Below are 15,483 nucleotides of genomic sequence, written 5' to 3' on the forward strand. Positions count from 1 at the left end.
GGGCCAGCCAGCTTCAAACTCCGGTTCCAGACCCGCCCCCACACCAGCCCACAGACTGCAGGCGAGCTGGGGGCTGAAGGAGGAAGGTGCGTGGTACGAGGCAGCAGACCCCGTGGCTCCAACAGGTCTGCTGAATGAATGAGCAGCTAGATGCCGTCGACCGGCATGGGGTCTGAGCCAGGTTTACGCATCAACAAAGAGAATAATCAAAGACCTCACAGTGAGAGACGACTGCAGAGGGGCCAGATTGTTCTTCTCATGAAAAATTACACAGATCAGTTTACAGTTCCTTAATAACCCAGCGTTGACTCTTATTTAAAAGAGGTCACTGTCGACTCAGATGCCTACAGGGGTTAAAGGCATTATAAACTTACGTGTTGTGTCAGCAGGTTGATGTGACTGGAACTGGCACAGTGGCGAGCAACCTGCTTGTCAGCCAGCTTCTGCAGAGCTGAGATGAAGGCCTGCTGGTTAGACTGGGCCTGAGCAGACAGAGAGTTTAACTCCTTGAAAGCTCCCACTGAGTTTGACTTGAGCTTACTGGAACTGCTCTTCTTGACCACTGAAAGAAGAAGAAAAACAAAAGAAAATGCTGGAAACATCACAGTGAGATGGATTTGAAATAACAGCATGTGGAACAACAGGACTACCTTGGCTTGCCGATGTGGGTCTTGAGAGCTTCTGGCTATAGATGTGCATGGCACTTGGGATGGAGGAGGCTGATGGATGGGACAAGGTAAAGGAATGAATCCTTCTGAGCACCTGGGTTGATGGCCCTGTGGGGCCTGTGGATGTAGCTGTCCCCATCCCTCTTGGAGGTTGTGTGATCACAGGGGCAGAGGTGTATGCAGGAGGGTCAGAGAGAGTCTCAGAGTGGCAGAAGTGAGATTTCGCCAAGGACTGTGCATACGACGGCGGCTGAGAGGGTGGAGGAGGTGGAGGACAGTGCAGAGGCAGGGATGCTGGAGCAGGAGAGCAGTGCTGCAGATTGATGTGCGTGCAGTCTAAAGTCACAGGAAAACTGGAGCAGTGCTGAGACGACTGGACATCTGGCTGGGTTTTAGCAGTCCTAACCTCCGTCTGACGGTCTTCAGGCAGCATGCGGACAGAAGGCTGACTCTCAGTGGCCTTCATGTCTGGGTCAGTGCTGACTTTCCCGGTGGAGAGCGAGGACTCTGAAGCACTGGAATCCTCTTTGGCCACAGACAGAGCTGTTCAAAGGAGGAAAGAAGCCAGAGCTTCTTTATCATCAGCTAGCCATTCCTCAGCTCTGACACACATTTGTTTTCCTGCAATGAGTTCTAATCATTTGAGGCTGACCTATTCTTCACCCCAGATGACTCAACCTTTTTCCCTTCCCTTTTTTAGGGTTTTACAAATCTAAACAATTTCTGTTTACTGTGCTTGAATGATAAAAAAAATTAAAACATGAACCAGACCTACATTAACGATAATAAAGGACAACTGTGGAAGGAACTGTTGGAAATACCTTGATCTCCTGAGACATTTACTTCATGAACATCTTTCTTAACACTTCGGACTTTTGTTCCGAGGAAGACGGTTGCCGATTTATTTTTCTGCGTATAGAATGTCAGTACTTCCTCCAGATCGTTTTCACTGTTCATAAAAACACAAAAGACAAGAGATAAATGTGTACAGCAGATCGGGATCACTCTTCAGCCAGTAGCATATGTAACTGGAACAGTGAAGAGCAGAGCAGAGAACAAAAGTAAGTGTGCCTGCCAATTGACTAACCTCGCTGCAGTGATGTACTCTTCAAACACTCTTGAGTTAACACAATGCTCCTCTTTGCTATTTTCCTGTTTTTTCACCATATGTTCAGTTTCCTGAGCAGACGATAAAGAATAAGACAGCAAGCAGATGTAAATAGCACAATGTCCTCTGTGTTTAAATCACCTCTGAATTGTGTGATGAAACAGAAGTCTGGGCAAAGGTACCTTGTTATAACAGTGGATAAATTCCCCCAGCTGGTGGGACAGAATGCGTCTGCGGTCTTGCAGCGGTAACTGGCGACTCGGCAAGACTACCTTTATGTCTTGTTGAAGGTTACTGGCTGCTCTTCTCAGGAAGCGAATCACCAGCTCCTGTGCAAACAGAAAACACACGAGAAATCTTTCATTGCCGCCCCAAATCACTGATTCATCATGCTGCCTGTGTGTTCTCCTTTCAGGGTTCAGCTCCTTTGAAAACACTGAGACGTCTGAATTTGAAGCTTTGAGTTCACACTGATTTTCCCCAAAGGCTTGAGGTCACCGATGATGATGATGATGATGTATGCCATTACAATGCAGACTTTCCAATCGGTCTCACTTTTACAGTCGACGCTCTCCTTCTATGTGGCCACAAATGTCTCATACACATTTCGGCTACAGCCAGGGTACATATGAGTAACAGAATAATAAGGGAAATCTGGCATATATGTACATACAAAGGAAACAATGCTCCAGGGGATCCAACTGCTGTTTATTTATCAGGAAAAAGAAATTGAAAAATGGCTTTAAATGTACCATTTGGTCGTTGTCATTGTCTGGCCAAGCTGGGATGGTGTTGGCTCTGCTCTCTGCTAATAGCCTTTGCTGGACTCTCTGCAGGTAAGAGGAAAAAGCAATCCGGGCCTGCACTTTGCTGAAAAGAAGGCAGAAAAGAGAGGAAAACAATCAAGAACTTCAAAACAGCAAAACAGCAGAAAATTTAAGAAGTAACAACAGTTGAAAACAACTTGACATCCAGTTAATCCTTTGTTTTTCACTTGTAACTGACAGCAGAAGCTAATTTGAGTTGGCATTTGTGATATACGAGAAAACAAGCAGTTGGACTCGTTCAGTTTGCTGACAACCAGAAAAACAGAGAACCCAAAAACATGCAAAGCGCATATCACTTTCAGCCACAAATTGTTGAAACGCAGTGTAACTTGTTCTGTATCAGTATCAAAATGATAAACTGCCTGCCTTTGAGACCCAGGTGAACCTGGTGAGAGTGCTGTGGTTGAAAAAAATGTTTTGGAAAAAGCTGTCAAACACAAACAATGAAATGCTGTATGATAATTTCCCAGCTTCGTGCACAGTCCTGGCAAGTTCTGAGGAATTCCTACGAACTCAGACTTGTTATTGTAATTTCTACTGAAATTATAATTTCAAGTTTACATCTAACATTGACAGAAGACTGCAGTCTTTGTTGCATGTCAGTATAGCGGTACATACAGAATTTATGTGTCTAACAGGGTATAGCAGCATTATTTAATTAAAGAAAGTCAGGATGTTGTCTTTCTCAGCAAATTTCGAAGTCTTTGCTTTAAGTCTGTTGGTATTTCACCTTTGACAATATTCTTCAGTTCGTTAGTTCAGTTTAAAGTCAAGCTTCAGCCTCTACAGAGCAAGCAGCAGATTATGGTATTGACTGCTGCTAATTGAAAAGATCACACAACTACAATTTGATCTCTAGATAGTTAAAATGCAGGAACCCTTGCAGATTCATCATTTCTGGCAAAGCTCCGGTGATCGTTGTTTTCGCTACACTTGATCAAACCTAAGTGAGCCTTCAAACCCCTTCGACAAAGCAACCCCATGCTGTTTTGGAAAACCTACTACCACACGTCACTGCAATTCCAGCAGGGAGAAAAGCAGAATTTGTCCAGCATCTAGGTTCAAGAGTGACAGCTTATTTATAGTAAGGTATTTACAGTATTTTATGGCATAAAACTCTTTTTCCATTGGCTCATTTTGAATGGTTCAAGTACAGCCTATGGAATTCTCCTTGACCGTATCAGAAACTCTAAGCCTACACACCACATGCTGACAAAAAAGTTTCTTCAACCTGGAACCTCATTCCTCAAAAGGTCCTGAGTTCTCAACTTTTAAATTTTACTATGTAACACACATCATAATAATGAAAGCAGTGATCATCTTCAAACTGAAAATAAATAAGCATTTCACTTCTCTGATTATGAACAGATGATTAACATATCTATAAATAACAAGCCGTGAGCACACAACTGAGTTTGTTTCCACAGAGCCTCAAAGTTAAAATGGTTATCATCAAAGCATGAAAAGTTAGAAAGTAAAACAGCTTTTTTACACAACTATGTGGGTAGTGTGTGTGTTTTAGGCTCTATGACACAGAAATAATACTGACTGACATTTGTAGACCCCCAGCAATTAGAGAGCGAGCCAGAGGCAGCGGCTTAGCCTGCGATGATGAGAATGGGAATTTAAAGGAAATGAAAATACAGTCAGAGCAGCAGCCAACCTGAGCAGCAGCCCAAAATACAGACTGACCTGAGTTCCCACCCCTGCTGAAGGATGTTGAGCAGGTTGACTTGGGGCCTGGCATTGTGCGTGGCTGCCTCTGAGCTGGACAGAGACTCACTGTGGCAGCGCTCCAGTGGTGTGGCCACTTGTTTTCTTTGCTCTCCTACCAAAGCCTTGTGGGAGACTGGCTCAAGAACTTGTTTCACCTCCTCTCTTTCCTCCTGAGCACACTCCTCTCCCTCCTGACTGCTGTTCTCAGTCGGGGAGGCCTTGGATTCCTTCCCTGAGGTATGCAGCAGCGCAAGGAAAGACAAATGTCAGTTGCATCACTGGCATTTTGGATAGAATACACGCATACACTCTAAATAGGCTTTTTATTGTTTCTGCAATGAAATGAACTCATTCAGAGTCATATTTGGCCAACCTTACCGTGACACAAGGGAGTTATTTATTGGAACCAAAAGTGCATTAGCGTGTGATGTTGTCCTACTTAGCTACACTCTTCTCGGTTTTTGAAAAAAACTGTTTTCTGAACCGAAGCAGAATACATCAGGCCTACCCAGTCTTTTCTTCCCTGCAGCAGAGCGATGAGTCAGGTGGCGCTGTCTCCTCTCTCGTGCCTCCAGAGACAGCAGCTTCCTCTCATACTGGACAACATGACAGCCATGGACTGTGTCCACCTGCAGCTGCACATTCCCATTCACATTCCTGGGAGACAGAGCAAGACGTGTTAGAGCAAGACGTGTCAACGCAATGGTCATAACAACAACAGTAATGATTTATATGTATATCATCGTGTAATACAAAACAGAGAAATGGCTGTCAATGTCAACTTTAACTGGAGCCAGTTCTGAGAAATATTAGTGCGGTTAAGTAGCTTGTCCAGAAGTTGACGTGACAAATGGTGATGGTCCAAAGCATAAAGGGCAAACAATGACAGCAACTGAGGTCTTGCAGCAACAGTCGTCTCCCTAATCTGGCTACCTAACGAATATGGAAAAATCCTAGACGAGCTTAGTTGGGGGCCAAATCTCCACTCAACACGGTGCAACAGTCAAAGCTGTGGTTGAAACTTGAAAGCTCATACTGAGTCAAATAACCTAAATGCATGTTGTATTACAATAACAAAAATGTGGTTTAATAAAAATGGCCCAGTTCATCTATTACTGTCTTTCCCCTCCTGCCCCTAAATCGACACCACAATGCCACATAGACGTTGGGCGCGCTGGAAAAGTTGACTGTGCTTCATCTTTTCGCCTGTTCCTCTCACCTATCCAGTCGAAAGACCAAACACACGTTACGTTACAATCCAGCCATTTCCACAAACTGATGGAGAGATTTATTCCCCAACTCCCAACCACAATGGAAATGCTTACCTTCCATGGAAAAGTCTGTTGGCCAACATGAAGTTCATTGATGTCTTGGATTCCAGATATCCACTGAGAGAAGAAGATAATAAGCAAATTACAATAATCATAAAGGCAGGGGCCCCAATGAGCCTCGACCTCCTTATTTGCGGCAAATGTGTTAAAATGAGGCTTCTGTGATGTACAGTAGCTACTATGGCAGCAGCTGCTATTAAATGCCCCAATAATTTCCCAGACTGCTCAATAATATGCTTTTAAAAATGCCACAAAATCCCTGCTGCTAAGAGACCCGTGGATCTAATCAAGCAACAAATCCTCATATAGGGGTAGAAACTGTAGCCACAAAAATGGATTTCCTCCCTAAATGGGGGCTTCAAACAGATTTCAACATATAATCATTTTGAGATGCATTTTTTGGAACATAACTCACATAGCTGTACAAATATCTTATGGCAACAATTGCCAGTTATTCTATAGCTATACGTTAGATTTATGGTTCAATTAGTTACAGTCAAGAGGAGAAATATGGTCTGGATTTAAGGCAATGATTGCATTAATTTCTGCTTGATGTCCTACTTATCTGAGTATCAGTTATGAATACCATCTTAGACAAACACCCCTTATAGAAGTGATCTATGTGTTCTCTCTTATTACCCATAGAGCTCCCATGTATCTGCAGTGGGGAAGATCCTAATAAATCCTCCTCGTCGCTCATACTCCTCCATTATCCTCCTCAGTACTTTGATCTACATTTGTGAGACAAAGAAAAAAGTTTCTGAAAAAGATGCAGTTTGTGCATGACATAGCCCATGTACATTCGGTTGTCTTCTTTAATACAGCATGTTAAACACCATAATTAAGGCTTTACCTCCTCAGCAGTCATGCTCAGAGTGCTGTCTCCTTGGCTGTGTTTGGCTCCTTGCTTGTCTTTCACTCCCTCTGTTTCTGAGTTACTGGCTGATGTGGGTCTCTGACGCTACAGAGGAAAAGAACAGAGACGACACCATTATACACTGATAGTAACTGCTTTTCTCAACAAAGTGAAACCAAATTGGGTGATTTATAATCAGAATCAACTGAATTATGTTTAAAGGTTGCAGAAGTAGTAGTGGCAAAAAAAAAGTCAAGTGTAATATAAATAAGCAATCTACATCACAGGTAACCAAAACCACCCTCTCCTTTGTTCTCCCTGTCACAGAAAAAGAGCATTCTGTCTTGCATTGACATTCCTGGCAGTCTCCCTGCTGTACGCACTACCAGCCTGTGACTGACAACTTTGGCATGTAGTTTGGAACTCGGGCCAGATAGCAGGGCATAACCCCACGGGATCACACACAAAATTTGTCATCTAAATAGCGGGGGGATTATATTTAATTTGTCTGACGCAGCTGGGGGGGATTCAAAGGCAGCCAAAAAGTGACAAGGCCTAATCCCTCAGAAAAAGTCTCAACTGTTGCCCCTGATCAGAGTAAAGGGAGAGGACAGGTTCTCTGTAGGCCCCTGGAGTTCTTCAACTGACTCTGTGACAGCTCTGGTCTAGCGCTGAACCTGATTCAGACATGTCGGGAGAGCTAAGACTGAAAAGCAAAGTTTCTGAGCACGTGAGTGGAGTGGTGCATTGCAGCATCTTAAGCAGCAGCTTAAAAGGGCCACTCAGCTAATGACTATTAAAAAAAACAGCATTAGGAATCGATAGAGGCCATCTGTCTGTCACCATGAAAAATTGTAAAGCCACATAATCAAATAAGCAAGAGCAGTAAGCAATTTCTTACCAGTAATGTAACAGGCATCAGGGAATTGCAAAGAAACAAGGCAGAAGAAGATTAATATGTCTGAGTCAGAGTAAAACTCACCACTCTGCTGTGTGCAGTGGCTGTCGGTGCAGAAAAAGGTTTCTAAGAGGCAATGGGTGAAGACATTGCATCAGCATTACTGTTTACCCTTTATGAAGGCGTACAGAGACAACATGCAAACCACATCAACATGCAACAATGAAACATTGTTACTGTGTGTCTAAACAGGCCCTTTACACAATATAAGGTGGAGCAGAAATCTGTCTGATTTAGTAATATCCCTCCAGCAGATGCGGTGCCAAATCTCGATGCAGTAGTCGAGTGGAGGGAGCCAAGTGCATTAGCTGTTGTGGCATCATTAGGCAACAAGGCCTAGAGAGAGTATTAGTCACTTGATTAGAAATGATAAAACAATAAGCCACAGAGAGTGTAGCACTCACAAACTGATGTCACTCAAACGCTGTAATTACATTAGCAGTTGTTTTGCATTACAGTGAATTTTCCATGAGGGTAAGACAAGAGCTCAATGGCAGTGGCAGGAATGTACTGTGAGCAACAGAGAGACGAAGACAAGAATGGGAATGTTTCACAAGGAAGGGTGAATGAGTGCACGACTTGGCTTGATGGTCAGTTGTGTGTGCATGTGGGTGTGTGTGTGATGTTTGTGTATGTGTGTGAGGGTGAGTGTGTTCGCATCCACTACCTGTGTCCTCTGGGTTGCTGGGTGCTTGTCCGTAGTTCCTCGGTCGGTCCGTGGCTGTCTCGACAGGGGGTCCTGACACACAAAGCCTGCACGGACACAGATGAGCCATAAAGGGGTATATTAATGACATCAGGTCTTAAACATGTTACTCATTCCCATGACCTTCACATATTGCATCAACTCTTCAGTGTTTGTGCAAGAAACCAAAGTAGACCACGGAGGGACTCAGAGGCAATAAATTAAACAACAATATCATGGTAAATGGAAGACATTGCATTATACCTACTTCAGTAAGAAAATAACAGTTTTATATGGTAACACACTGCTGTTTAACGCAACCATAGTCCCTTTATGTTGACCACTGACTGAGTTTCTGGCTTGCTCTGGTAAAAATCAAGTTTTTTACAGTTTTAACATGTCCATATGGTGTTTATTATACGCTGGATGACACACCATGAGTGAAATAAGCAGTCAACGTCGAGCATTTCTACCATGAAACTGCAGCGTATGAGTCTGTCTCAAAAACACAGATTCAGAATTCCAGTGTTTCATACAAAACAAATTTAAAGAGCCAATGCCATCACATTGCAGGGCAGGGCTTTCTAATCATTATTGTCCTTCAAAATCGGCTTCTGATTCAAACTTGTATGCATATATTACTCCAATAATAGAAGCTGCCATTGTGTTTCACAGTTTTTCAGTGTTTGAGCACAGGTGAGCTGGTGTGCTTCAGATACAGCAAGAAGCAGAGGGGTGAAAGAGGGAAGGACTTGATAGATCAGCATATTCTAGAGGAAGCAGCGTGTATATTAATTGATTATCTAAATATGGAATTTAGAAATATGAATATGACTTATCAGTGGTTTACTCAATACCTGGAGGGGGATTTTAAAGGGAAGTTCTGGTACGATATCATTCTCATATCTGAAAATGAAAACACAGAAGTGACAAAAGTGCAAAAAGTGCAGTTCCACAAATGGCCACTCAAGGCTGTCTCCAAAAGTGAATTCGTCCTCATAGACCTTCATGTTAAAATGCCAAATTTTAAATCAGAAATAAACATGTTTACAGCCCTGTACAAAAACAGTTTTGGTCTCTACAGCTGATTTCTCCATTCATGACACCTGTACAGGTGGTGAGTTTTTATATAACTCGTCTGTTGAAATTTCATTAAAACCTAAAATTATACATAATAAAGGGTGTGTCCTGAGCTCCACTCACACTCCAGCTTTTTCCTCATTCTAGGATTAGTTGGGAGCTAGGAGCAGTCAGGCACCTAAATGGCGACAGCTAAATCCACCACACTGAGCTTTAAAACCGCTTTTCATGAAACATCTGTGACATCACAGAGGGTTCATCCATCTTTGTTACAGTCTATGGTGATGATACTATAAATCTAAAGCTTGTAACCACCAGGGATGCACTAAGAGAGCTACACACAGTGCTAGCAAGTAGTCTCTCTGTCAGATTTTTTTAGTGAGCACTCACTGTATTGCAAGCAACAAAATTCCCAACCTCGAAAAGCATTTTCCCACGGACTATTTTCAAAAAATACATATATAAAATGGCATATAACCTCTGATTTTATTTTATGATAATTGGTATGTCATGGAGGTTTCATAATTGTAAAATTTCCCAAGTGCAGAGAAAAGTTTGTTTTACTTTTGTAAAGAAGTTGCAGTGTAAAACCTGTGGACCCAGCCGAAACCTGCAAGTGGAGCCAGCGGTGGAAAACACAAATACACAAGTACAGTGAGCCATACAATGTGGAAGGCAGAAACTTTTTTTTCTCACGAACCAAGTGGCAATTTCTTTCTTTTGCAGTGTGGCAATGGTCTGATCCAAGTCTACTCTGCCTCTTTCTGGCTTAACCTTACATCACAGGTCACACTTTCATCATGGATATGACTGAGCATCCCCTGATCACTAGCCTAAAGAAAACCACTACCAGGAGAGCAATTTTCATTCAAGTCGCCATCAGGACACTATCTGTGGTGTATTAAAATAATACATTTGTTGTTTTGATCTGTTTGTTTTTGGTCACATTTTATAAAAACATGAAGTAGTGAGTAAGAGTTTGTTGGACAGACAGGTTACTTGTTTCCCCAAGTTACCAGACGATATGCTAAGCTAGGCTAGCTAGCTTGAGCGTGCTATTGATCCTATCAGTATTTACCAAAATATCAAACTATCCTTTAAATTTCTTAGACAGGAAAATAATATACATTTTCTTACAGTGACACACTGCTGTGGATTCACACAGCTCCACATCATTGCATTAAAGTGTGTCGTATTTGTAATTCACATTTCCCAGCAAGATGTTCCCACCCTGTCAAAAAGCCTTAATTATGTGATCTTCTGTTTATGATTCCCATAACCCCCTCCGAGCAAACTAGTGGTCACGGTGAAATGTCAAAGAAGGATGTTGATGTTGCATCCTGCACTCACACACTTGGATTGAACTGAATCTATTGACAGCTTGGAGCTCGAGGCTATTTGCGCTACCTCATCCCAGCCGTCAGGTAAGAGTCGGACCCCTGCCATGCTCTTGCCTAAACACAGCAATTATTACAAACATGGGCGACTCGAAGCTGACAGCTACACGCAGGCAGAAAATGAATGCTAATGGAATGCTGTCATTATTTACAGGTCTGGGATGCAGCCCAAGTGTTATCAGCCAACAGTGACTTTGTTTGGTACATAATAGATGTGCTATGTTTTACATGCCACTGCTCATTTTCCCCAGACCCGCAGTAACATCTCAGTCCAAAGATAACTGGCAATTTATGATTCTACTCTTTCATTTAATGAGCCGGAGGGGGAGTGTTTCAAGCCACAGCATGGCCCAGACTAAGACGCACGCGCATAAGCACATGTACACGTGTGCATACATGCACATAATAGCCATTCCTCTAATATCATTAGGCTGAAACCACATAGACATAATGGTTCAGCGCCAGTTTAGATGGACGCCTGCTAATCAGTAGGCTCCGTGTATAATGTGAATGGTAATAAGGATAAGACAGAGGATTACGTGACGCTAAATAATCAAGAGATGTTTGTCTCATTTTTTTTCCTTGCTGGTATCGTTTCAACTTGATACTACAAGGAAAAACAAACCGAGACAGCATCTCTGTATGTGGTAGCAGCACAGTCATGAGATTCTTCTTGGTTTATTATATCTTAGCTCTTGTTCTGTATGAGAATTCAATAATTAAGAAGGGATTAGAGATAATAGACACTTATCTCTTTGTCTGTTTAAAACACTTTTGTATACACAGTGTTGATCTCTGCCTTGGGCCAGGCTTAATGACTACAAAAAAGACTAAGGCCTGTGTTGACAATTTTGTCCGCAAGTCATTTAATGTTAATTAATGAAGACTGCGGTTTCTTCTTTCAACACTGGAGCGCCCATTATGAAGCCATGCAGCTATTTTCAGCAGTTTGCGCAAACTCAGCTGTTGGAATGCAGGGAGACATTAAGCATTAAAACAATAGACGACTGTCTCCATCAGCCTGAAAACTAGCTGCCATGCCTTTGGAGTGACACTAGTGCAAACACTTTTGATTTTATAATTGCTTCTCCAAAATTAACATCTTGTATTGTACTTATTTCTTTTTGCAAGGAATGATGTCTAAATTGTGCCTCAAGCTAAATATTTTTCCACTTACATCTTCTGTTCTAACTTTAGGTATCTAAAAACATCTTCAGCTGCAGTAACACTGTTTCAAGCTCTGTATTTAACTGAATTGAATTGTTTCTGATTGATTCTGTATTTTGATTTATATGTTGATAAATTATTTAAGATGCATACATTCTAGTAATGCAAAGCTGTAATTTTTTCAAGACGTTTAATGTGTTGTATTTGCTTTCAGTGAATAATTCGAGGTTCATAATGTAACTGAAGATGTTACCTTGAGACTTTTGGATTTTGCTGCTTATTTGTTGTACTTAAAATTGTCAGCATTTTTGTAATTTCCGAACTGAATAACCACTTGTGAGAGAATGTGAAATCAAATACAAGCTGTATCTAGTGATTTTAGCTTGCACTCACCCACAAGTGACAACATGTCTGCAATCATGCTGGCCTTTATCTTCAGATCCAAGGGGGCATCACTGTAAACAAGGACATTTGAAAAACGAAAAACAGGAAACATTATTATACACTACCATTCAAAAGTTTGGGGTCACCCAGACAATTTTATGTTTTCCATAAAAACTCACACTTGTATTCATGTGCTAACATAACAGCACAAAGGTTTTCTAATCATCAATTAGCCTTTCAACACAATAAGCTAACACAATGTAGCGTTAGAACACAGGAGTAGTGGTTGCTGGAATTGTTCCTCTGTACCCCTATGGAGATATTCTATTAAAAATCAGCTGTTTCTGGCTAGAATACTCATTTACCACATTAACAATGCCCAGACTGCATTTCTGATTAATTTAATGTTATCTTCATTCAAAAAAGGGCTTTTCTTTCAAAAATAAGTACAGTTCTAAGTGACCTCAATCTTTCGAATTGCTATAAGAAGATACATTTGTGGTCTGATCTCGACTAAAATGCTCAACTGACTGAAGACTCTCACTGGAGAAACAGCATTTTGGCTACATCTGCAGCCCATGGGTATGGTTTCACAAACTACTACAAGTGCATGTGTCATTTCCCTCTATGTGGCACTTATTTTTAGTGCCAGAGCACTGTCTGGTGCAAGGACCCTCCTGAAAGTGCTCTGTTTGTTATTCTATTAACATATTTTTTCAAAGTGCTATTTAAAGAAGGGCCTTCACTTGAAATGGCAGACTAACGGGAATGGTTTCAATCAGAGATTCTCCTGAAACAACAAATAAAAGAATCAAAATAATTGAGTCACTCACCAGGCCAGGGAGGGAGAAAGGTTCACCTCTAACAACCAGGGTTTGAGGTTGGAGTCAATGAGCACATCAAAACCATAGAGTTCTACAGAGGGAAACACAAAATGAATCAAAAGGTTTTCACCGCAGACAGGGAAGTCAGCAGAGACAGACAGGATTTAAAAAAAAAAAAAAAGATCTGCTCAGTGAAAATAAAGCATGAAGGGTATCAGAGTCACAAGCGTTTCCAGAGTTTTATCACAGCCTCATAACTGTATGTGGCATTTGGCAAACTGACCTATATCTTTCTGCTATTGATTACATGCATGTTATATACCCAGTTACTCAAAGAAAAACCCTCACCAGTGCTGCTACTGAGGGATTGGATCAATCACGTTAACTAAGAACATACACTCTTCATCATCATAAAGCTGCTTACATAATACAGGGGATAAAAACAGTGTGTGGCTGTGAAACTTTTCATACATACAGTCGATAATTTTCTCATGACTGGGAAGGCTAGAAAGTCGACATATTGTCACTACATATTAACAAGAAAGGCAGGGCTCTAATTGCTACCAGAAAAAGCATCAGTCCCTTCATGAGTTAGTATCTTGTCCAACTGGAAAAATAAATCCAGAGGTACAAAGCTTGAAAAATGACGGCCCACCGCAAGTAGCCAAACCTGGGGAATTAGAAAGCCTTAGGCAACATAGTATATATATTTCACTCCAGTAACAGCTTCGCACTGAGTGACACAATAAAAGCCTTTTACAAAGTGGTCAGGAAGTTCCTTGTGTAAAAATTCATCCATCCTATACCATTTTTCTCTCTTGTTTCAGTGACTGATATATGGCTCACTGCGGCAGACGCGGCCTATGTGCCATATGAAAGGCCTCACACTGCTCTGGGGAGTGTCACCCTATAAGCCAACGACCCGCCAGCCCCAGCAGCAGCGTGCAGGGAAACCACAGTATTTTACAGGGAGAGGGTAAAGCCCAGCCAAAGAGCCAGAGGAAAAATCCTTCTAATGGCACTTCAAAAGAACAGACTGTGTTGAGAATAGCCCGGGGGGTTGGAGGTTTCAAAGCTGCCATAACCAGCACTGTTTGTTCTAGCATCTCAGGTCAATGCCAGTGTTAAGCACACAAAAGCCAGCATGACAGCAAGCACTGGCTTGATTTTGCACTAAGTATCACACTGATAAAACTTAGCAGGTCTGGTTTAACAGGATGCACGTTACTGAAAGCAGCAAACAGTTAAATACAGTTAAATCAACACTTTATAGGACATGTACAGTATAAAGATCTGTATAGTGCATATAGTGTAGAGTGCACATGTCCAAGTGAAACTGTGTGATATTTATCAGGCACCGTCAAGATGTTTTACTCATTTTGGTGGAAATGTAGTTGTTAAAGTCCTTAATACGTTCTGTTTATTACTTTTGATTCATTTAAGAATGAAATGTACTTTAATTTGAAGACATGCAATATTTCCTTTTGTGAGTGATAAAAAGGGGTATTAGCAGCAGCTCCTGTTAATACTGATTTGGCAAAAAATGACTCCTATAAACAGGCCTGTTCTGTGTTGCATGTCATTTATGGGTTATTCCCATGCAATATAAAGCTCGTAAAGCTTCATTCATGTTGAGAATTAAAGCCCTGTTATATTGGTAACACAGAAAAAAAGGCATCAGCATGCCATTTCTGTGAGAAACTAATTTGCTGTGGTAAAATTGACAAAGTAGGTTGAACAAAACTGTGTTTGATTACAGGATTCTTCCATCTATACATCATCTATACACTGCTTAATCCTCACTGGGGTCATGGGAGAGCGGGAGTGTATTCTAGGTCACCAGTCTATCACAGAGCTGCACATACAGACAAACAAGCGCACTCACATTCACACCTATGTACAATTTAGAATCATCAATTAACCTCCACATGTTTTTGGACTGTGGGCGGCAGTCGGAGTACCTAGAGAAAACCCGCGCATGCACAGGGAGAACATGCAAACTCCATGCAGAAAGATCACAGGCCCAGTCTGGGACGCAAACTGGGAATCTTGTAGCTGCAAGGCGACAGTACTAAGCGAGCCACTGTGCAGCCCTTACAGGATACTTGTTTCAGTTAATTATCTTATGTATCATCAATTATTAGATTTCATTTTAGCACAATGTCTTACTCGGCTACTTCTTTAAGTGGGGACAGTATTAGGTGCTAAAAACAATTTACATACATTTTTAAGTGGAGTGGATTTCTGAAATCTGATATAAAATAATACCCAACAGTGCTGTATACACATGTTCCTTGGATTTCCTTAAAACACTTCTCTGCTGGTGTTTTTATTATTTATACTGAGAAAATATGGATAAAGTCCATAAAGAATTCTGTTCAGCATTGTTCACTGGGCTACTGTATATCACAGGTGGTGGCAGTTAAGCTTATGGTGGTATCATAGGATACAAATTGGTGTAACTGCAAACTGTATTTATATG

The 15,483-nt window shown here is 41.5% G+C and overlaps 1 protein-coding gene across 2 annotated transcripts in view; it reads right to left on the bottom strand.

Annotated features, from left to right (window-relative positions):
• The window catches only part of ttll5 (tubulin tyrosine ligase-like family, member 5), a 58,159-nt gene that overhangs the window by 24,924 nt on the left and 17,752 nt on the right, over positions 1–15,483 (bottom strand). Inside the window, exons 13-27 of one of the 2 annotated variants that reach the window (XM_022193221.2) lie at positions 13,011–13,092; positions 12,187–12,248; positions 8,132–8,217; positions 7,489–7,530; positions 6,504–6,611; positions 6,290–6,381; positions 5,645–5,707; positions 4,828–4,976; positions 4,296–4,551; positions 2,529–2,646; positions 1,959–2,105; positions 1,756–1,847; positions 1,490–1,617; positions 651–1,211; positions 375–562 (exon numbers count right to left, since the gene is read on the bottom strand). In XM_022193221.2, the coding sequence (XP_022048913.1) occupies positions 375–562; positions 651–1,211; positions 1,490–1,617; positions 1,756–1,847; positions 1,959–2,105; positions 2,529–2,646; positions 4,296–4,551; positions 4,828–4,976; positions 5,645–5,707; positions 6,290–6,381; positions 6,504–6,611; positions 7,489–7,530; positions 8,132–8,217; positions 12,187–12,248; positions 13,011–13,092 (2,174 nt within the window). The remainder of the gene's footprint in view (positions 1–374; positions 563–650; positions 1,212–1,489; positions 1,618–1,755; positions 1,848–1,958; positions 2,106–2,528; positions 2,647–4,295; positions 4,552–4,827; positions 4,977–5,644; positions 5,708–6,289; positions 6,382–6,503; positions 6,612–7,488; positions 7,531–8,131; positions 8,218–12,186; positions 12,249–13,010; positions 13,093–15,483) is intronic. The other variant, XM_022193222.2, reaches the window with a different exon arrangement.

Source organism: Acanthochromis polyacanthus, chromosome 1, assembly GCF_021347895.1.
Source record: "Acanthochromis polyacanthus isolate Apoly-LR-REF ecotype Palm Island chromosome 1, KAUST_Apoly_ChrSc, whole genome shotgun sequence".
Classification (NCBI taxonomy): Eukaryota; Metazoa; Chordata; class Actinopteri; family Pomacentridae; genus Acanthochromis; species Acanthochromis polyacanthus.